At 40.6% G+C, this 22940-nt stretch overlaps 1 protein-coding gene across 4 annotated transcripts in view; it reads right to left on the bottom strand.

Moving 5' to 3' along the window:
* osbpl5 (oxysterol binding protein-like 5) overlaps positions 1-22940 on the bottom strand; it is a 56484-nt gene that overhangs the window by 19576 nt on the left and 13968 nt on the right. For 3 of the 4 annotated variants that reach the window (XM_034084762.2, XM_034084759.2, XM_071203476.1), the window contains exons 2-5: positions 22286-22347; positions 1606-1761; positions 1314-1387; positions 29-103 (exon numbers count right to left, since the gene is read on the bottom strand). In XM_034084762.2, the coding sequence (XP_033940653.1) occupies positions 29-103; positions 1314-1387; positions 1606-1741 (285 nt within the window). In that variant the 5' untranslated portion in view covers positions 1742-1761; positions 22286-22347. Of the gene's footprint in view, positions 1-28; positions 104-1313; positions 1388-1605; positions 1762-22285; positions 22348-22940 lie in introns of those variants that run through there. The other variant, XM_034084760.1, reaches the window with a different exon arrangement.

Here is a 22940-nt window from a genome sequence, read left to right as displayed (position 1 = left end):
AACTGTGAAGGTTTTGATGTTCGTGTACCTTGAGAGACTCCTTCCGGGCCAGCTTCTCTGTGGGGGAGGGGCACTCGACACCATTAAACATCCTGGACTCAGACTGGGGGAGGGAGGGAGGAGAGGAAACAGTCAGTTTGGATAAAGAAAAGGGAGAAACTACGCAAGAACACAGCAGAGATTCTAGAACTGCATTTGAAATGTATTATCATTTAAAAAGACATATCACCCAAACAATACACAGTGAGCTCTTGTGATATAACCCCACACGTGCCAAGACTTGCTTTCTTCTTGAACCCCACATTGATTTATTCTTCCCTTCGCCACGTAGCTCATCTGATCTGCCACAAGGTTGTATGAAGCAGGCGGGTGGCCCGTTTCAAAGCAGCTGCTAGTGTGACCACAAACCCACGAACTTCCTTGGTTAGACATCAAAGGGCCCTTACTGTTTGACGGGCCCTTACTGTTTGACGGGCTCCACTGATCAGAAGGGATTCAAATCTCAGTGTTAGATTTTGCTGCCGTTTCTCAGTTCAATTGCATAACCACTTGATCTGAATGCCCTAAACAAATAACAATCACAATATTTTTTGGTGAGCCCACACATAACTTAAGTCTTATCTTTATGTGTTAAAAAAGCCATTCTTAAAAGCATAGTACAATATAACAACGCTGTGTAAATGATAACATGCAAGTGTTAAGGCAGTGCTCAGTCTCCTATTGTCCCATGAGGGCTTTTAGAATGGAAGAGAGGGCAAAAGGCCACAGATGCAGCTGCGCCTGTCAATTATTCCACATATAAATAAGCAATATTGCGTGCGGTGCGAGGCGAAGCAACAAAAGGAGAGGAAACGAGACAAAATGAGATTGCCCAGTTGCCAGTGGAAACATTGAATTACCACTCTTAATTAGTATTACTAAGGAATGGAAACAGAGTGTTAGAACTAATGCAACAAAGGCAGCACCAGGACATTTAGGGTCTGGGTCAAACACATGGCATGTGATGCTAAAGACACAGTTCCCACCATGGCCACGACAAGTTCAACCCCAAAGCTTTGGTGCAGTTCCTGGACTTAAATAATGTTATTAATTCCTCGTTGGGTATTGCCGATTCTTGACAAAAGTAATGCTTCTGGTTTCCATTTCAAATCCACAGATGTGACAGCTTTGTGTATTTTATGAAAAAAATGTAGGTTTGTCTACTTAGGATCTGTACTGCAGAGGAAAATAAATCATCGTAGAATACAAAAGGAAAGAAGCTCACCTAATGAGTCAGTTAGATTGAGCTGCCCAATCAGTAACTGTGTTCTTACCTTGCTGCCTGGTGATTGGGCAGGACTAAGTTCATTACTCAGCATGGAGAGACCGTTCCTGTCTGTGTCACTGCCTGGTGGGAACCCACAACACACAGTCACATACAAATGTGAATAAATCTGCGGACAGACAATTAAAGCAGGGCAGCCACACACGCAGATAATAAGCCGCAGCTGAGGTGTGTCACAGGACACCATCATTTCACACACACTGGATTCCAGTGGCACACACCTGGACTATCATACTTTGTGACATTTACATTTCTGTTGTCAGTTTGTAACCTCTTGGTACCTGAGCTGAGGTTGTAGAGGTCGTTGTCTCCTCCATAAGACAGGTTCCGAGTGAGGCTTCGGGGGTCAATTTTGGGTGGGGAGGTTGCGTTGGGGCACAGAGAAAACCTCCGATGGAACAAATTCTCCTCCTTCATCCTGACAGCCTGCACGTCCTCTACAGGGGAAGAGGGCAGAGAGGAAACAGGAAGGAAACGAAGGAGGAAACGGAGGAAAGGAAGAAAGAAAACTATGATTAGAACACCATTTTCAACACAATTTTTGCACGAATTTCTTCATCTATTATTAGGCTTTAAAAACAATACAAGTGATTCATCCTGTCCTTGCAGCTTTCTTCCATCGAATATAATCGTATTTGCTCCCTCGCCCTGCGTCACCATCTCTAAAGCTCTTCTTCTTCTTCTTCTTCTTCTTCTTCACCCTCGCTCCTTCTCTCTCCGTGTATATATTGGTCTGTCTGGACCCCCGCCCTTTCTCTCCTCTCTAACACTAACAAAGACCTACTGTACGAGGACATGTCAGCCTGTCTACATAATAGCACTGTGTGTGGCAGTGACAAGCAGATCAGTCTGCACATTGTCAGTGTATATGACGGTTAGTGTCTCTAAACAACTTCAGTCACTCAGCTACAGGGACTCAGTGTTCAACACGACTCCCACCATCATTGCCACAAATCCTCCATCCTCCCTGTCGGCCTGCCTCAACAGGGCATTGCTCGCTTCTTCAGTAAATCCCTTGATATCCACAAGGATTCCCATGTACTTATAATATGCACATCTCGGCACACAAAAGGGGCCACATGCAGCTCCTGCAGATGTGGGCCGGATCATGCTGAGACTCTGCAGCTTAATGTCGTTATCTTACAACAAAGAGAGGTTTAGTCAGATGTAAGGCTACAATGCTTATAAAAACACAAGTCGGCATGGGATGACTATCCTGGATAAAACAATTACCGGATGTGCCTCTTTAATCCAAATATGCTCCTTAAACGGCTCTTAAAAACACACTGGAAACACTTTTCTTTGGAGTAAACATCCTGTGTTGTCGTGTACAAATCAATCTGAAAAAGGTAATCATAGATCTTAAGCCTCCCATAAGAATAAACAAAGGATACAAATAAATAGCAACATTAAGTCAGTCTGTCTTTTTTCTAACATGGTCATTTATTTCAAAAAGAAAATCATTATTGTTTATTTGATCATGATAATTCACTTGACAGCTTCTCTATTAACTGAACATACCATTGTGATTACGTTTTTAATCATGAGATATACAAACAAATCCTATATCCCATCGCGTCATAAAAGACACCACACGGGTAAACAAGAGACAAACGCTGTGTCAAGACTTTAAGCCTCTGTACATCTTTGTGGATTTAATGACAGGCATGTTTATCTTCTTTGACACAAGGAGCCACAATGACGTTGCATTACTTTGCCCGGTTTCTCTACCATCTCTGGTGCCTCGTTTTCTCCTCTGCTGAGCTATTTAACGATTGAGGTAGCAAACTATTGTTAGCACGTTATTAACAACTGCTGAGGGTCACGGCTGTTTCCAGACAGATTTAAACAGTACGCTGGTTCAACTGGGTGCTGGGCTGACCAGAGCTGACGGTGTACTGCTGAGGTTAATGGGGCGCAGCTGCTACCACCTGGGTCTGTCTGCACGGCCACACTGCTCTCCGCTCTGATCAATATCATCCCGTTCATTTTCTTTAAGTGCACAAACACAGTAGACAAGTCCCACTGTCTCCCAGCCTACAGAGCAGTCTCGCCTACGAGCCATCAATTATAATAACCTAGAACCGTGCGTTACATACAATTCATTCATAGAATATTTTCACAGACTGATTCATCGTGCAGCTCTCCCACACCATTCAACTGCGATTACTCTAGTGCATGAGGAATGTGCCGTTCGCTAAGGTGTACGTACTGGTGAACAATAAAACCTGTGGGTTGACAAAGGCTTATGCTTGAAATTCAAATTGAAAACAGCATGAAGCGCTTGAGGACCCTGGCAGTTAACAAACTGTACCCTCCCTCTGCAAGTACCTAAAGTCTATGCACATATTAAAAATACACATCTGTATACACGCGCACCACTCCCTGCCTTCCTCCTTGTTCCCCCCTGCCTCTGTGACTCATTCCCTCAGCCTCCTGACTCCCTTCTCATTTCTGATCTTCTGAGCCTTTCTTCCTCCTGCCCTCCACTCCTTTGTCCACAGAGGCTGCTATGAACAACCAAGATATGAGAGAGGAAATGGAATATTATTTCTTATTGAAAAGGAGGATCTTTTTCCGTCCTTGTGGAGCAAGTCTATAAATAGCTTTCTGATGCTGCAGTGCATGTCTGCATGTGTAGGAGAGTGCTGGGAACCCCGAGTGTGATGCAGGCTTTGTGGAAAAGAGCATGAAGCTTTGAAATGACACCACGGTACCTGCGAGGGGCGGCCAAACTGTATCAGGAAAGTCATATGGAGAATGAATACCGCGTACAGTGCAGGCCCTAGGGCGGGTCAAGATGTGGGCAGACATGCAGAGCGACGGGACAGACCAATCGCAGCTGGTTGTCACATCTGCAGGGCGGAGATTCGCTGGCACTATGTGTGTGAGCATGTTACGCAGTCTAGACTGAGCATGGGTGTGGAATCCGCGCATGCTTCACGTGTTAGTTTTGCGGTTGAGACTAAACGGAAGCCATTCCACTGGTGATTGTGTGGAGTTTGTTGAATGACGTAAGCATAATAAATAATAATACATTTTATTTTTAGGCGCCTTTCATGACACCCAAGGACACCGTACAATTTGTTGAGTGTGTGGATGTGCATACGTGGCCGTGAGTGTGTGTGTGTGTGTGTTGCTGCAGACTGAAGGGAGGATTACACATGAGAAAATGCTCATCCACGGTCTCAGCAGCAGTGGCAGAGCGAGCCGCATTGAGAGTGCATTACTCACAAACACACATATGTGAGTGCACAGAAGCAACACCAGCAGTTGACCAGAGAGATACAATCTAACAACATCAGAGATCTATTTTATAAAATCACACTATAATTAACAATATTTGCTTCATTGCAATACTGCTATTCGTGAGTATGTTAAAAGTTTAAGGCGACAGAAAATAATATTTAATACTTGATTTTAACACAATGATTTCAAGTACAAATATATTGAAAAAATGAGGGTACTGCATCATCTGAAGTTCAGTAATGGCCTTCTTACAGATTAAAGAGAAGATAAAGTGTGTGTGAGAAAGTGTTACTGTGAAGCGAAGCATTACTGAACATGAACAGCAAAAGGACATTCGGATTTATCAGCGTGCCTAAAATCAGTATATAATATATATATATATATTATAAGTATAAGTATAAATAAGTATATTATGCTGGTAGAAAGGTGTTTTCAAGATTCATGATTATTTAATATATTGAAAAAGGAGAAAATATAAAAGGGATCCTGTGCAATGGCAATCAAGGACACATTCAAGCAGTTTTTTGCTTCTCTAAGCAGCCACTGTAACTTTTAACTGACCTTCAACTAATACTGAAACACAACATTTAATATACTCAACCTCCACTCTCACAACTCACTCCACAATGCAAATAACCTTTGGCAATCTAGGCGAACCTAGACTCAATCTACAACTGCCAATGCGAGGCAGGTGCTCAGCTAATATTTACCCAGTGATAGGAACGACTTGTGAAAAGATAACAGCAGCGGGGCAGTCAATAACACACATTCCTGTGTCACACATTAACCTTGAACTTTGAAAAGTAGGAGGGGTAAAACACAACAACAACAAAAAGTGTCTGACCCACAGTTACCTTGTTGAGGTGAAAGCACGTCTTGCTGTCCCATGGGGCATGCTCGTTTTTAGTAATCATTTCACCAACTGGGAGGAGGAGGGAGGGAAAACGGAGCATGTTCTAACCTGTATGTTGTTAACATGCTTGACTGAGATAACAGGCATAATGCTCTCTCAGGGACACACAAGGCTGGGCTGGGGAAAGAGTGGCTGACAGTAACCATGGCTAGTCTGTCTGAGGGCCTGTGTGCACAAGGTGCCATTTTCTGGTAGAAAGGTGCTGGCAAGAAATCCCAGTGCTTTTTTATTGTTTCTATGACGACCATTTCTTGGGAACATACTACCACTGTTGTATGACAGACTTACTAGACTAAAACTATATCTTTGTGCTACCATATATTTGTTTGACATTATTTTTTCAGCAAAAACACCCACTGTAAGATGCTTGTTCTTACACTGGGTCTAAATGAACTGCTCAGTCTGACAGCTGTAGAGTAAGGAGGAGATGAAACACTAACCTACAGAAATACTCCGCGTCTGCCTGTACGATCCTCTCAAACAACAGGCTTTTTGGTCTTTATCATGATTGTTTTTGTCCCCGCTAATGTCTATAATAGGTTTCTGGCACTTTACTTCAGTTTGTTTTAATCATTCTCATTGGAATCAACTGAAAGAAATGTCAGCCCTCAGAAGAGGCTTATTATATATTATTGCTAGAGAGGACTAAAGTTACACATGATCTAAATCCACAACCCTAAAATCAACAAAAAAACACTGCCTGAAAATCTTTACTCAATTGATTGAGTACACATTCACAGCACACTGGAGCAGCTGGGAACATGGTGTCGTGTTGGGTTTAAGTTATCAACCGGCCACTAGGGCTGCACGATTTTGGGAAAAAAAATCTAATTGCGATTTTTCTGACAAATATTGCGATTCGAATTGCGATATTTGTTTTTAAGCGACCCAACGGAAGTTTATTGTAAAATGCGGTCATATCTCCGGCTAGGAAGGTCGTATCAACGTACTCCCGTCTCTAGCACCCCCGCAGCCCAAGCTACGAGTGAAAAAACTAAACATACATGAAACTTCCGTTGGGTTGCTTTAAAGTCAAGCTTCAGTTTAAGATTCACCCTGTAATAGAAACATGTGATGGAGCATTACTAACCTGACTCAGATGCTTTGTTTCACCAAACCGTCTAAAGCTCCATTGGAAGCCATTTGGCAAGGGCAGGCACTTTCAAAAGCACTTGGCAGGTGATTGGATCAATCTGTCTATCACCTTCTATCATGGGCCACTTCTGATTGATTAACAATGGCTGGTACATGTGGAGCACAGCACTTCTGATTGGTGTGGATGACTGACACACAAGAAAAAAAAAGATTGTAAAAAAAATTGTAAAAAAGATGTTTAAAAAAATCGCAGGCTTTGCGATTTCATAATCGCATCATTTAAAATCGCGATCTCGATTTCAAATCGATTAATCGTTCAGCCCTACCGTCCATTACTGTGCTAACATTCTGCCTCAACAACTCTGCACTATATCAATGTTTAGATTATTAGATTAAAGTAAAAATAGTGATTAGATCAGCTGTCTCAAAGCAGCACTGCAGGAGCTACTGTGGGTAAACGGTTTTACACTAGTATGGTGTGAAAACTGAACCAAAAAAACAACAATATAAATGAAAGTAAAAAATAAATGGTCCTCTTGTAAAAAAAGATTTCCACAGACGCTGTCAACACTACTGCTTTTTAAGGAGGAAGTGTCATAGATTTCAGGATCCCTGATATAGGAGGCATGTTGTCCCCTCACCCCATCCCTGTCAACTACTCTTTAACATCTCTTTTACCCATGTGGTGTTCTAGTAGCATCACAGCTATGGGTCTAGTAAAAAGCTAGCTTACATGAGCAAATAACATTAAGAGTTTGAGAGAAGAAGGGACAATGTAACCCCCCCCCCAACCCCCTGATGCCGGCAGGCGCGCAACAATGCAGTCAATTTTAAAAAGGGCTGTGAAAAATCTTCATCCAACTCTATTATGGGATTTCATCATGCATATTCATAATTCAACAAGTGTGCCCTGACTGATACACTTTTCACGGATTTAAAATGTACAGCGAGACACATATTTAGTATAAAAAAGATTGCACAATACGGGAATAATTATATAATATGCAAATTAAAAGACATACTTTCTTTAACCAAATGTCTTGTGGTCTTGACTAGAAAACGTGTAATGTGCAAACTGCAAAATCTGCTAAGCTTGAGTGTGTAAGTGTGAGAGCCTTGTAATTCTGACAGGCATCATCAAGCCAGCTGTTGCTAATATGATGGCCCAGATTAAGTCCAGACACTCTCTTCATCCTTCCATCACTCCCATCTGTCCTCCCTCAGCACCCCCAACCCCGTTATCCCCCGTCTCCAGTGAAAGGACTAATGGATGGCCCTATGACCTAGATATACACCAATAGGCACACCAAGTACAGTATGTGCATCAACAATGAACTCTGCAACATACTGCCGCACTAAGACCACTTGTTTTTCTTCAAATGGAACCGTAGGGAGTGGGGATTCACACACAAGCAAGATGTGTTCTTCCATTTGCTTAAGTGCAGTGCATTTCAACCACTGCCTCCGCTGCAGGATTGCTCACAGACATAGTTACTATCCTTACAATATCCACATGTTCGGTTGGCTTGATTATTTCCTCAAAAGAAACAGGATACAATTTGTCATCTACTGACATATGCTGTAAAACATGTGACTATAAGAAAAACAGTACACCTCACTAAAAAACGAACTGACACCTATATTAACATGTATCTCTCAGATAAAATGCATACCATTTTAGCCTGATTCATAACAGAGCAACACACATCTGAATGGTCATTCAAATAAATCTTGCAAAATACAATTGTACACACTGGGCCTAGGGTCAGTCCCAATGAATGCCACGAGGGCAATAGAAATATTTTAAGCGAGTGTTACAGCTGTTGTCCTGACTAAGAAATGGGAGAAGTAGCCTTAGCAACTGAGATCTAAAACAGTTATAACTACATTAAAACTGCAAACAAATCTAAAGCTATGACTACTGTGTCTAGAAGGACACGAAGGAGGTAGAACTAGGTCAGCTGTTACCATTTAAAAAGGAGGCTAATTTTGGGACTCTGTGGGAGGATGTGTGGTTTAGTTGTTCTATTCCAAGTCTTGCGGGGGGTGCGAGTATATTTTAAGAAACTTAAATGGAGAAAATGCCTTCCAGACAGAGTTCCCATTTGATCTTACTTCAAATAGGAAACTCCCTTTCTTGTGTGAGGTCCGTTACAAAAGTAAACCTTCACTCCACTTATACCTTAAGGTCACAATCTTCTCCGTGCTTTACCCAGCATGCACCTCCCAGATGCTGCAATAGCATCTGGGAATAGTAGACCGTGTTCCTAGTAGGGATGGGAATTTGAAAGCAAATGTATATTCGAATATTCGACCCCCCAAAAAACGGTTAACCGAAATGTACATATGCTATAAAAAACATTTTTTTGTACCCAATATTTTTCCAATAATTTTTGGAAACAAATACATACATGTTCAAATAAGTGTAGAAACTAAGTAGAATTTGTCAAATGTATTGAACTGGTGATCACAGTTTGACAGCTATAGGCCTACAGCTTTCATGTGTGGAGGCGATTCACAATCAGGCCAGCTGTAGAGAAGACCCTCTCAGCTGGAACGGAGGTTGCGGGTATAGCAAAGTATAGCATGTATATAAGTTTAATTTGGCATAGTTTGACCTCTACACCGCACTCACTAACCTGGTCTAAATATTTCCACACATTACTCCTTTTTGACGCCATGTCTGTTGTGTAGGACTCTTCTTAGAGTGTAAATAATTACCGGACTATGACTGGTAAAATGTTGAATACCGGCAAAACTAAATCTCTCCAGTCAAAATGTCTATGTACTTTGCCGCCACACACAGTTGCCAAGCAGCGCTTATTGTTGTTTAGGCTGGCCATGTGTCGCGAGTGTTGACAGGGGGCGGGGGAGCACGCTCATGAATCTCGCAACGGCTGCGGAGCGCATTTGCGCCACATTTGGGCCTAAGATGAGGTTTGAGTCTGCGTGATCTGTGTGTAGGGAGGGGCAGCAGCCATATCATTGGCTAGAACTAGCTAGATCTGATGGATTTGGACATAAACACGAGTGAAGTATAACCGGACGCGAGAGAGAGAGAGAGATCAGCACCTGCCCGCTGTGAGGGGCCGGTGAGCGGAGCAAAACACACCTTTAGACGTCAACTAACACATTTAATTGAATAACATTGAATTATTCAATTTGATAATATGTAATCAACTTAGGCATCACTCATCACTCCCAAAAATTATTCGAATACCTGAATAATTTCGAATATTCGAATATTTGATTAATCGTTCCCATCCCTAGTTCCTAGTCCATGAACCTCTACGAACTTACTTTAGGTCTAGCTCATTTGATGGGGAATTTCAGCTTGTATGTACCAGGAAAGTTGTGCAAGGTTGTTTACGTTTTTGCTCAGCTGTGACCTGAGTGTTGGGGGGGGGGGGGTGCCTTCACTGTTCAATGTGTTTCAGGTTAGACTGGCAGGAGACACAACCTCACCGCGTACACACAGTGTCTCTGGGAACAGAGACGTGTGTCAGCGAGTAGGGAAAGAGCAAGGTAAACACGGACTGAAAATGAGACCTACGGTTCTCTACAAGGGGTGGGAAATGAGCACCGATTCCATTTCAGCAAAAATATTAACCAACCTGTTTCTGAAAACAGAGCCAGAGATAGCTTTAAACATCTTTCTCTCTGGGTTCCTCTGCCTCTAGTGTTTGTTTATGTGTATTTTCCCCAATCATATCCCTACTTGAAGCAGACAACTTCCTGGGACAAATAATCACACAGGATAAAATGTCTTCAATAATTGCAAAAATTAGTCAGATTATATAGAAGCCTACAAGAAAATGACCCTACTCCTTATTTGATTTATTTCCCCAGTAAACAATTATTTAATGAGATAATGGTCTCAATCACTAGTTTTAAGTCTTCTTTAATACAACATAATATATATATTTTTTAAATTATGGTTCCGTGAAGCAGAGTATGCTTTAGGGCGTATCTACCTAGTGATTGACAGGTTGCTTCCAACTAAATATCTAGTTTGGGTGTTGTCCTTGTTTTCATCTTACTTTACTTTGACTTTAATCCTTTACATTGTGTTAATAGTTCATTAAGTATACGACTGTTTCAGTGTTGGATTGTACTTAGCTAAACCCTCATGTATGGTTAAAAAAAGAAACCGAGACGTTGACGACGAAAAATCCAAGACGGTGACAGCCAAATGGCCAAACTTAAGGCTCACGGTGATGTTGACTTTTTATATACAGTCTATGTTCATGAGAGTTATATTGATTCCAATGTTATCTGTACTATCTTTGTTTTTCAGCATGCAAAATGTACGAGCCACAAGCCAAATGGCAAGTGAAATTTCAAATTTGACTAGTCATTTAATATCTTATTATTGCTTGGCTGGTTAGAAAAAGCAAATATTGTAACCACTACCATATTTCTATCTGCATTTGGCTGGTAAACAATGCTAATTCGGTGTCCTGTTTTTCATATCTCACATATCTTGTCATCTTGATGTGATAAGACAAATACCCATAGTGTAAAGCAAAGCTCAGTCAGCCCGTAAACAAACATGTTCAAGTTTATATACCCAACTGTTTTAATAAAGCAGTCGTGTTATTGCTTAAAAAACCTGAAATCTCAATCTATGGCACTGGAACCATTTGACCTGGTAGACAGAGCGAGCCAGCTGGCTGTCTGTGTTGTTGGACACAGGCCAGAGGTGGCTGTGTGTGAGAACCAGCATTAGGCAGGCTGAGCCAGGCTGTGCTGATGAATGCAGCGGTGCCAAGCATGCTCACTTTGTTACACTACACACATGCACATATATGCATGGGCCGACAAACACTATCTTTACATGTTTAGTATCAAAAGACTTCATTGGCTCACTTTGAGAGGCTGCAGCCATGACTTTGATTGGCACTAGTACATCCTCCCTCACTTGTTTGTTTTCATGGTGTTCCTTTTCTTGGAACATTGAGGACACTCACAGTTTAGTTTAGTTTATGTATTTATTTGGAGCGTATATAACCAAAGAAAATACAAATGAAACAAATGATGATACAGACATGATACAGTACTACACAAATAAATGCAATAACAAAACGAAATATTTAATTAATAATTAAATAATCTGTAGTATCATAGTCTGATATCAATAAACAACAACACTTTAGCTAATTACACGTCCGAAAAGGGGTCGGAAGAAGTGTACACTTATTTAATCCGACCCCTTCTCCCTTTTTTTTTTTTTACATTTTTTCTTTTTCTTTTTACATCTTAATATATGTTAACATACAATATCAATGTATACTTTAACCTTGAATAATTTATATAATCATTCATATAATATATACAGGCAATAGTACAGTAGCACTTTGCCACAACTGAAGACCCCCTCAGTGTCAGTGGAATGAAGATGTACACAAAACACACAGATCTGACAGTACTTGGCTGAATATAAACATCAGCAGCACACTGATTTACCACACGCAGTACATGCACCCCGAGTAAAGACACACAAACACAAAGTGACAAAGACCTCCAGTAACTCTCATACAGCTGTGAGCCAGAGGAAGCAGCAGAGCCATGACAGTATGAAGGATACGCAGTGGATTGACTTAGTCAACAATCATGGTAGGGCTGCAGCTATAAATATCATCATGATGATAAATCAAGTATTTATTTGAGAATATTAGTTTTTTGAGCAAAAGTAAATATCAGGAACATTAAGTAGGCGTGTTCTCAATATAAATGATAATAGGGCTGAGAGGGCGTCCACCCAGAGAGCGGGGGGCTTGAATTTTGAATTGAACCGTCCCTAGATAATATCTCTTTACGTTAGTGAGACGGATAATTGGGCTCGGCTTTCTAAGAAGCACCGGCTTTTTCGGCTCTTCATGTTACCACAGTTTACCACGGAGCCTCAGTTTCACCGCTGCGAGACTCCGGCACTCGTTCGCACTCGTTCACGCACATGCTCCACTAGAACCCCCCCGCTCATCGCGTCCAAATCGTGCACGTTTCGTGTTGTCCTGTGGCAGGCACCGCCGATGTCGGGGAAACTATCAGCAATACTCTGAAAATAATCCCACCAGACTCCTTTGCCCCTCCAATAGAGGGATGTCCTTGTCGTTTTTCCTTTTCGTCATTTCAAGCGATAAAAACTCTTGATCTTCTCTCGAATTATTTTATTTTCTTGACAAATGACGGCAAGACGCCCCCCTGGCGGAAACGCTGATTAAAATGTATAATACATGAAAATGAGTGACTTTATAAAAACATATTCTAAATAAATATGTATTGATGTTATCTATTTCTTTTGGAATATATTGAAGACAGTTACAAAATATCCTTCATCCTGCAAACATGTATCTTACACCTCCTTTAAAGAATCTGTGCAGGTTTTGGCTCCCCAAGTAAACTTCTGCTATTTGAAATGCATGTTGTTCAGTTTATTTATTCATACCTATTTGAGTGTTCTTCCTTTGGAGTTCTACTAAACTTTGGTATATGCCATATCATTCATACAGTATCAAGAAAGAGAAAATGTACCCCTTGGATTTCCATTCAGTCTTTGGTAAAATAGGGTCAGATATTCTTCAAAGTAAGCAGAATGGATAAGCTACATCAATTCAATTTAAAAATGAATGCTTTGGTGTACTATATTATTTGCTTGATAAACTAAAGTCAGGTTGGAAAAAGATTGTGAAGCCTTGGTTTAAAACTACTTGGACCTTTTACAGCAGTAACCTAAATCAAATGTTTTCCCTGTACTAAACTATTTAATTAAATTGATATTTTATGAATGGATCTTTCCAACTCATGTCAGAGAAATTTCATTTTTATATGAGGACAGGATTAACTGAAACATTACTTTTCTTGGGTTAAAGACATTTTGTAGTTTATCTCACTGTGTCGATGCGACATTTTGTGTTACTTGTCCAAACTTGTATTAAGCACCAGATGACTGAAAGTTAGCCTGAGCTTAACCTTGTAAAACGTATTTTTATATCTTGTAAGTGCATTGTTTTCTCAATGAGTAATGGTTGTTCAGGCCCAGGGGGGCTATACACAATAAATGAAGGAGCCAATTTGGAAAACAATTATTTGAGTGCATAAATGTAGGGAATTCACAAGGGGTCCATTTCTTTAGTTGGCACAGCTTACCTTTTTACTCAATCAGTATTACACACGGTCAGTAGGACTGTTTTTCTTATTACTAGTGAGATAGAAAAGGGAAAAAGTGGATTGTGAAGAGAAAAGTGGAGATTAAAATGAAGTGGCATAAACTTTTTTAAATTAACTTCAAAATATGAGGGCTTGAAACATCAAAGCTCATGATCTTAATCTCCTGCCTGGCTGGGAAAACCTAATTGGAGGAGGTCCATTTTTTATTAACCAGTTAAGCCCCGAGCCTGTTTTTCAGTCCTCAGGCTCGAAAATGACATGCCCAGAACAAATGACTATATTTTCACTTCTAAAAAGGGGTAAATTAATAATATATTTTCTCAAAGCAATGATAAACCTGTGGGTTGGATGTAGAAAAGTCAGAATCAATATAGATGTTTTTTATTTTAAAGTAAATTCAGATTGAACAAATTATAGTGTCCGTCAAAAAAACAAAAACATTACTTATAGTGAAAACCACCCTTGAATGATGGGATAGTAGACTAACAGCTTTAGGAATCCAAACTATAACATATAATAAGTACCCTGTATCAAGATTCAGTGTGAGAAAAAGTTTTTAGAGAGTACTTGTCCATGGACAAGTGAGTTTGGCAATTTACTTGTCCGAATACATTTTTCACTTGTCCAGAATGGACAAAAATTGGGGCCACTGGAATCTTCTTCTTCGTCATCGTATTTTACATTTTCCCACGGTTTTTACAACACCGCTAACGTAAGTGAGCGGTAAGATTGTACTGCATCACACAAAGGGTTGGGTATCGTTTGGATTTTAACGATTCCGGTTCTGCTTTTCGATTCCGGTTATTTTCGGTTCTCAGTTCCAGTTCTTTGAGAGGGTAAAAATAAGTCCCATGACAAACTGGGAGAAAAATATATTTATGAAAACATTAAGTCCTAATCTGTATTCCTATTTACAAATCACTTCATACTGTTGAATTTCTTATTGTTATTGAATACAATTATATAAAAATAATCTTTGCATTGTTTAGTTAGTTCTAAGTGGTGCAGTTTGAGAATGTACAATTGGCCCAGTGTCCTCTGATGTTACACTGCAACCTGCCTGTGAGACAGAGTCCAACCACACATGTCCAACACATAGGACATACATAACCTAATAATAATAATAATACATTATATGTATAGCCTATAGGCTTAGCGCTTTTCTACAACTCAAAGACGCTTGCACGCATTTATTTACTTTTACAAACACATGAGCTAAAACGCTTAATAACCTTCATTACGTGTTAGAGAAAGAACATAAGAAAGTTTGACAAAGATGCGGCTGTTAAACGGGCAGCGGATCTGCTGTGTGTAGAGAGAGAGAGAGACGCTGAGCTGCACCGTGCAGCGATCAGCTGATACGGAGCATAGAGAGAGCTGCAGTCCGCGGGGCTCGGCCTCGCTTCCTGGCCTCACAACTCTTATTAATCCCGGGACCGGACAATTGTTATTTGTTCCTACTCGGAACCGAGTTTTGCTTCCCAACCCTGCCACTGTGCTACACTTCCCGCTCCGCTCCGCCCGCCCCGTTAACTGTACAGAAAGCGGCGAGATGCATTTCCTTAGGAATCGACAAGCAGAACCGAAACTACATTTCTAAACGAACAATGGCGGACACGTACAATTTGCGAATGAGTTCTGCCTTTTGTAAACTGAATTTATCAATCATTTGTCAATAAATCAGGGCGAAAAACGTCACTTGTCCGGCGGACAAGTCAATTCAAAGATCTACTTGTCCGATATTGTAAATAACACGTCCCGGACGGTGGGACGTGTACTTTTTCGCACACTGAGATTGATGCAAAATAAATGACATTTGACCTTTTTAAGAGAGATTTAGAAAAGAAAAACCACTTCTGGGGTCATTTGGGTGCATTTTCCATATCTCTGGCCCCCGTCGGTCGATTTTGATGATTGACACCTCTTTTTAACCGTTAGAGCCTATAGAATCGAGGGGAAGTTCCTAAAAATCCATCTAAACATTACCCATTGGTGAATGAGTGATGTGTAGCCAGAATGCCCCGGAACCGGAAGCTGTCATACACTCTAGTAGCTATCGTAGCAGCTCTATATGAAAACTCTGTTATCAGTGGCGAGCCGTCAGGGCCCTCTCTGAGGGCCTATGACAGGGGTACTCAAAGTTTTTTTGCGCTATGCATGGGGCCCCCTTGAGGGGGTTTCCCGACGTGTCGTTGCAGTAAATTAAAGGATGTTTCATGCTGTGGACCTTCTTAATCTACCTTCTTTGGGGGGCCCCCTTCTGGTCCAAGCACAAAATATATCAGAATGTTTTTATTTTGTATAATTTTTATAATGGGACACAGGGTTCGGTAAGGATTGATTTGCAGTTTGGTGAGAAGCCCTGGCCTAAGATATTCTAAAAAATTATATTTGAAAACATAAAAACAAACATATTTCTTTCAATATTTTTTTTATAATTTTTTTCATTAGTTTTACCAAAATAACTTGATTTAATTGTATTTAAAATAAAATTTCCAAAGAAATAAATCCTTCGAATCTGCCTGTTCAGTTTCTGTTTGAATGTGAGTTACTGTGAAGATAGGAGCTGATTGGTGGTCCTGCTGTAAATTCACAGAGGGCCCGCAATAGTAACTCAACAAGAGAGTAATGTCAAATGACAGTACAATTGACCAATCATATCTTCCCTCTAAATGGGTGGGCTTTATTTTCGCAGACTTTATGACAAGTTCCGCCTGCTGTGAAGTTTATGCATGTGTGCAGTGACGCGTCCTAAAATCTGCCTGTGCATGGATTCCCTCGACAAAAAAGCAACGGGATTTCTCCATAGGATTTTGCAAAATAGTTCAAAATAAGGTCTGTGGAAACGAACCTGTTAGATAAATGCACGTTTTGTTCAGCCGGATAATATCCACATGTCTACCCTACTTTTATAATTTTCTAATCATAAATCTGATCGATAGATTTATGATCGATAGATTTATGATCAGCATAAGTTCGTTCATGATGGCTCACTTCAGTGATAGTGATGACATCATAGTGATGAAATTATTAACCGAGTCATTTTCAAGATTGAGTTACAATGATAAACTGGAGTGGAAAAGGATCAGCTGAATGACCCCGCCATCAAGTGCTTCATCCAAAAGGACAGGAGGATGGACTTTGTGTTTAAGTGATTTGATCATCAAAGGTAGGCCTAAGTCATTTTCAATGTAGGTCGCCGTGCCGACTTAATTCATTTGTAATTGTTACTTGGCTGTGGGTGCCCTGTCATGATAGGTGTTTAGATAAATGGTGTTGTTTTGTGTGGTAGAGGGTCGCTGTCATTGATGCGTTTTGCACCCCGGGCCGCTGTTTTGATATTCCGCTGAAGCATACGCTGTGACGTAATAACTCTTCTTTATTTATTTTTTCGAGGGAAGGGCCTAGGTATAAAAGTCACGGCTCGCCACTGTCCGTTGTTGACATAAAATGGAATGATGGATTATCAGTAATCATTTCAAAGTGACACAGACACATTGGATTAACCTATGGATGAACCTTCAGCAGCGTTTCTATCGTTTTAATGTCATTGAACACAACTTTTGATCAGAACACAGCAACGGTAAGACTTATTTTCCGATTTGGTCCCGTAAAGCTAATTTAGTTAGTTTAGTTTAGTTGTTTGTTGTCATTTCGCCGCGAGTTCTGATCGCTCAGTGATGATATTTATATGTCTGGAATCTGTTTGTGCAGATACGTAATAAGGGTATTTTAACATGAGTTCTGTGCTAAGTGTGTTAGCATTTTTTCGCTCAGGGCTAATTCAGAGCCTTTGTTATTAGCCTTATGTTTCGTTTTGCTAAAAATGGTTAATATTGTCTGATAGCTGAGTTTCTTCCCGTTAAGTGGGTATGACACATTAATAGGTTTTTAAATGTTAAAAAGCCCTCAGACGCTGTTTCTTGCAAGTTGTTGCGTTTTGCCCCCGGTACCGGGGGCATGGGGCTTAACAAAGTGCCCTTCAGCAAGGCACTCAAATACCAAAATTGCTACAAGGAAGGGGCAGGGATCAACAGCAATTTACGTTACATTAACAAGGACTTAATTATGTATCTGTTTGATGGCAAAGCAGGAAGTTTGCTGAGAAAGAATAGGCAACACGAGAAAGTTCACATGGTTTAAGGCAGTGGTTCTCAAACTTGTTCTGCCATTCCCCACTTTGAACAGGTGGGCCTTTTCAAGCCCCACCTGTCGTGAGCTACTTTTACTCCTCTCTTTTTAGTTTTTTGCAGTGTGTATATTTAGCACATTTTAACATTAGGCTATTATATGCTGACTTTTAACCTTTGTGTGCTGTTTGGGTCTGTGGGACCCGTTTTCAGTGTTTACTAAAAGATGTATGCAATTTAATTATTTTAACCTGCTTTATTTGGGGGTTGACCTCACATCCTCCAGGGGGGACCTCACCTCCTCTAGGGGGCACCTCACCTCCTCTAGGGGGCACCTCACCTCCTCTAGGTACAGAGGAGCGACATTTCGCCGAGCACTTGACTTTATGCAGGTAGCCAGACAGTGGGACATTGTACGAAAAGTCAGCACACTAAGTGCACGCAACATGATTGCAGTGTCCAGGCAGCTCCCGTTCGAGCATATGCCTTGAGTTGCACATAGTTCCAACGATCCATCACAGGGTCTGCGCACGCACGCACGCTCCACTCATATGTTGATAAGAGTATTAAAAACTTGAAAAATATCCCTCTAAGGTACATTTAGAACAGATAAAAAATGTGCGATTAATCGCGATTAACTATGGACAATCATGCGATTAATCGCGATTAAATATTTTAATCGACTGACAGCCCTACTATAAATATAAACCTGCTTTCCAGCTAAACCGTGGAGCAAAGAACATTTGATAAGTATTCAACTGGAAGAAAAACTTCCTATACTGCAGCTATAGGACTTTATGAATGAACAAACAGCAAAGCAGAGACTGTGGGGGGAATGAGCAGAAGTCTAAAAAAAGATTATTAGCGATCACACACCTACACAGAAACATTTAGCACACACAAGGTTGGTGAATGCTGCTGGCTAGAAACAGCTTTGTTTGTCAATGCATAGTTAGTTAGTTCCAGGTTTATATATCCAAAAAAGAATGATAGAAAGAACAAGCCAACTAACACCAATTACCAAACTCCAAGCCTCTCTTATCTCATCACAACACATACATTCTTACCAAAAGGAGAACAAGTTGGCCGATTGTCTATATTGGACTTCTCGGTGCTCTCACACCAAAGATAAATGAATACCCAGGGGTGCACATAACTTTTTTGCCCTGGTTCTCAAAAGGAGTACCTGGAGATGTTGCTTGGTGCTCATCCTTAAAATGAAATAAACCGGACCTTTTGAGGGGTTCTTGACTTTATGAACGGGGAGGGGGGGGGGGGAGGCGCGCTAGTGAGCTCGCTAGTTTGTTCGTTCTCTCGTTTTTTTTTCAAATGATCCGGTGCTCTTTTTTTGGCGGGGGGTGCATATGCGCACCTGCGCACCAGTTATGTGCAGCCCTGTGAATCCCGTCACAGTAAGCCTTGTTCATGATTTGCAAAACACTGAATAAGGGGTAATTGGGTCAATTAGCTAAAAGTTCTGCTCTTAGTCAAAGCAGTCACTTGATAGTTGTGTCACAAGCCACCACAGAAGCTACATGTACGTAATGTAATGAGGCTAAACCTTTCTATAGGTGTAATAACTAAACAGCCACTGTGCTCCCCTTCTACTGCTGTCTATGTGAAATCACCTTATTCTATTGCAGGGTGTATCCAAACCGTTCTGACATCATAATTACAATTGAAAAATCAATAGTTTCTTGAATTATAGCAAACACTAAAGTTGCCTCCAGCCCCTTTTTACAATACCAGTCAAGATTATGTAAATACTCTTTGCCATAGCAATTCCCGTATTTATTTAATCTTCTCCAACAAGAGACAAACGTTTTGACTAGTCACGTTTCTACGTTTCTCAAAAAGCCATAATATATGCAAAACAAAAGATTGCACAGCCTGACTTCAGCAGGCTGTTATCCCTTTGAAGAAGATAATAATGAATGTATAAAAGCTTTTTGTGATAAACTGTTCAGTTTCTTAGTGCATGAATAGTGCCAAATGTTAACTGCATGCTTAGTTGTGATGGATAACCCAAAATATTCGGAGAATAACAATATATAGTACACCTATAAGGGGTTTCCATGTTTTACACATTATTTTCTCCAACAAAATGTATTTTACTACCATATTTTCTTCACACCTGGCAACCCTAGAGTATAAGTGGCAATCTATCCATCTGTCTGATGCTGTATTCAACATTCACTTCACTATTTTGCTAGGACCGAGTGCCTCATTAGACAAATATAATGAAGGTTTTGGTCAACAGATCAACAACTCCCACATCCTGTCCATCCTCACTTTCTTGTTTACCACCCGTCACCTTTCTGTCCCTTCATCAATCCCACAATGACAGACACTTTAATAGGAGCTGTCAGCCGCTCCCAGGCTTTTCACTGACAAAATACACAGGCTTGTCCTCGCCAGAGTGCTAATCATTCACACAATTTATTGTATTTATAAGCAAGAATGGACAATCGGTAATAGCTCTCCTAAAGATGCTATTTTATGTTAAAGTATCATCCATCCTTTTACTTTGAAGCAGAAGACCTACAAAAATCACAGGGCTGACACATGATGACACACAAACATCCACGCTCACATCCTTAGCTGCCAATTAACCTCACCTGCATGGCTTTGGAAAAACTATGCAGGTGCAGGGAGAAAATGCAAACTGCAGACAGAAAGGCCCCAGTCGGCTAACAAATTGCCCCTTTGAGGATCAGTACAACCGAATAACAGAACACTTTGATTTCAAACTGTCCCCTGTTGGTATTAAGCATTACTAGTACTCCTCCTGTTGATCTATTCTGCCTGTCAACCCACTTGGAACTACTTGTCCTTTAGATACATTTTTAGAAGGTCATGCCCTTCATATATGAGTCTTTCATTGACCAGGTCCAGACAAACATACTAAAAATGTATGGGCCTATGATAATTTAGGGTATGACGCAAGCAGTACATCTCATTGTTCCATCACGCTACTCTCGTTGCACTTAAAACCATAAATTAATACTATACTGTTTAAAAAAAGAGAAAGACCAAATTGGGAACACAGTTTTAACTTCAAAGCGTGTATATGGTGTATCTGAAACAAACAGTGATTCACTGCTGATTTGAAAGATTGGGAACATGAAGAAAAATAAAAACATCCTGCGTCTGTTGACCCAGTGTATGATTTTTTTATTATGTGCACATTGTGTGGTCAAAACTAAGCCTTATTAATGAAGCACAAATCAGATAAGAGAACTATGAAACCACTCAATCATTGCACAGAAACATAAACTATAATGTTTTTATAACCATTATCTCAACACAAGTAAATCAGATAGTCTGAATGTGTGTGGCTTTCAAAGACAGACAAAAAAGTGGGACTAAAGTAGCCCAGATGTGGGCGGATGGGTACTGGTTGAGACATTCTGCCTGGTTAATGTGTCATTTGTAGCTCAAACTCATGCATCTCTATGCTGCAAACACATGCCAAGATAAACAACTTGGGCAAGGCTGAATTAAAATGCTTCCTGACTGATATGAGCAGGCCAGTGGTATGTTTTCATGGCTACAGTCTGCTAAAACCTTAGGTCTGTATGCAACAGCAAAGCAGGAAACTCCAGATACTACAGCAATGCAAGTTCAATGTGTCTATCAGTCTAATACTATCACAACTGAAGGTACTTTACTCAACAATTATTTGAATAAGATCACCTAGTTTCTATCTTTACGCCCCATTGACAGATGTGTCACACAGCTGAATGACTCAAATCCTGTTTTTACAACAAACACCATAAAGAGCAAAATACACAGTGTGCTCAGGATCCAATGCTGAAAAAAGAAATAGTAATTAGTCATTACACTTCCTCTGCCACTGAATGAAAGATCAACATGTTCTCCAGGCAAACCACCGGTTTTAGGGCTTTGCGTATCTATCTGAAGTCCCACTCTGCAGCCGACTGTCCTTGTGCAACCCAAACATGTACTCCTTCTAACCCAAACGAATCTGACACACCCTGTAAGCTGCCGCTCACAGTTCTGTCAAACAGTTTATCTTCTTTCAATGCTGCCCTGGGCTTCAACTTTGTAGCCGACACATAATTGCTCACTTGGGAATGCAGAAGTCAACAAGCTTTAACAGCGATAACTGACACTGTGATCAAAAAGCTAGAGAGCAAATGTACAGTAAAAACCGGCATAAAACAGATCTACTTCACACTTTGAGAGACATGGTCCAATTCTCTCTTCTGCTCAAAAAGTGAGTTAAAAATGAATAGATAAACACTTGGGAAATGACATGTGAATAAAGCATGCAAACCACTTGATTAACTCTAGGTACAAACTGATAGCTCGCCACCGTAACCCAGCGAATACATTATTAAGACAATAAAGAGTGTGCCCGCAGGCAAGGGCTCAGCTTACCTTTCACCTGAGCCGCAGGAGGCACCGCATCCAGAAGCCTTTGTGGGAGCAGCTCGTCTCACCTGCAGAAAAACAAAAGTAAGAATAAGGTTTCACTTTAACCCACACGGTAAAAACACACCGACTGCCTGACTCCCGGTGTCTCTCCTTCCCATGCTCCTCCTGGTCACACCACTGTGTGAAGGAGGGTGGAGCTCCACCCAACCCATTCTCACTCCTAAGGGAGCCGCTAACGTCTTTCGGGGCCAAACGTCTGTTTACCACATGCACACAAACCACCCTCAAACATATGGTTACTGACAGTCTCCAGCTAACATATATTTAGCACTAAGGAACTACTTGACAATCCATCATCGAATTCAACAAGGTAATTGAAGGTGAAAGTATAACTGATCACTGCAGCAAGAAGAAATGTCCATTTTTTTTCATGTTAAGAAAACAGTTTGTGTTTACTAAGTCAACAGAAACATGAAGGAGTACTACTCAAAACACAAAACAAATACACACCCTAATAGGATGTGAATCCAGGAATACTGAAGGAATCTCACAGTATTTTAAATACACCACCAATTTGAATCTTAAAATGTACTCTCACTCTAAATGCTTCTACTTAAAATACAGTATATTGTTAATTGTTTACCGATACAAATACTGT

The sequence above is a fragment of the Pseudochaenichthys georgianus genome, chromosome 6 (genome assembly GCF_902827115.2).
Source record: "Pseudochaenichthys georgianus chromosome 6, fPseGeo1.2, whole genome shotgun sequence".
NCBI classification, from domain to species: domain Eukaryota; kingdom Metazoa; phylum Chordata; class Actinopteri; order Perciformes; family Channichthyidae; genus Pseudochaenichthys; species Pseudochaenichthys georgianus.
This window is presented reverse-complemented; position numbering and strand designations above follow the sequence as displayed.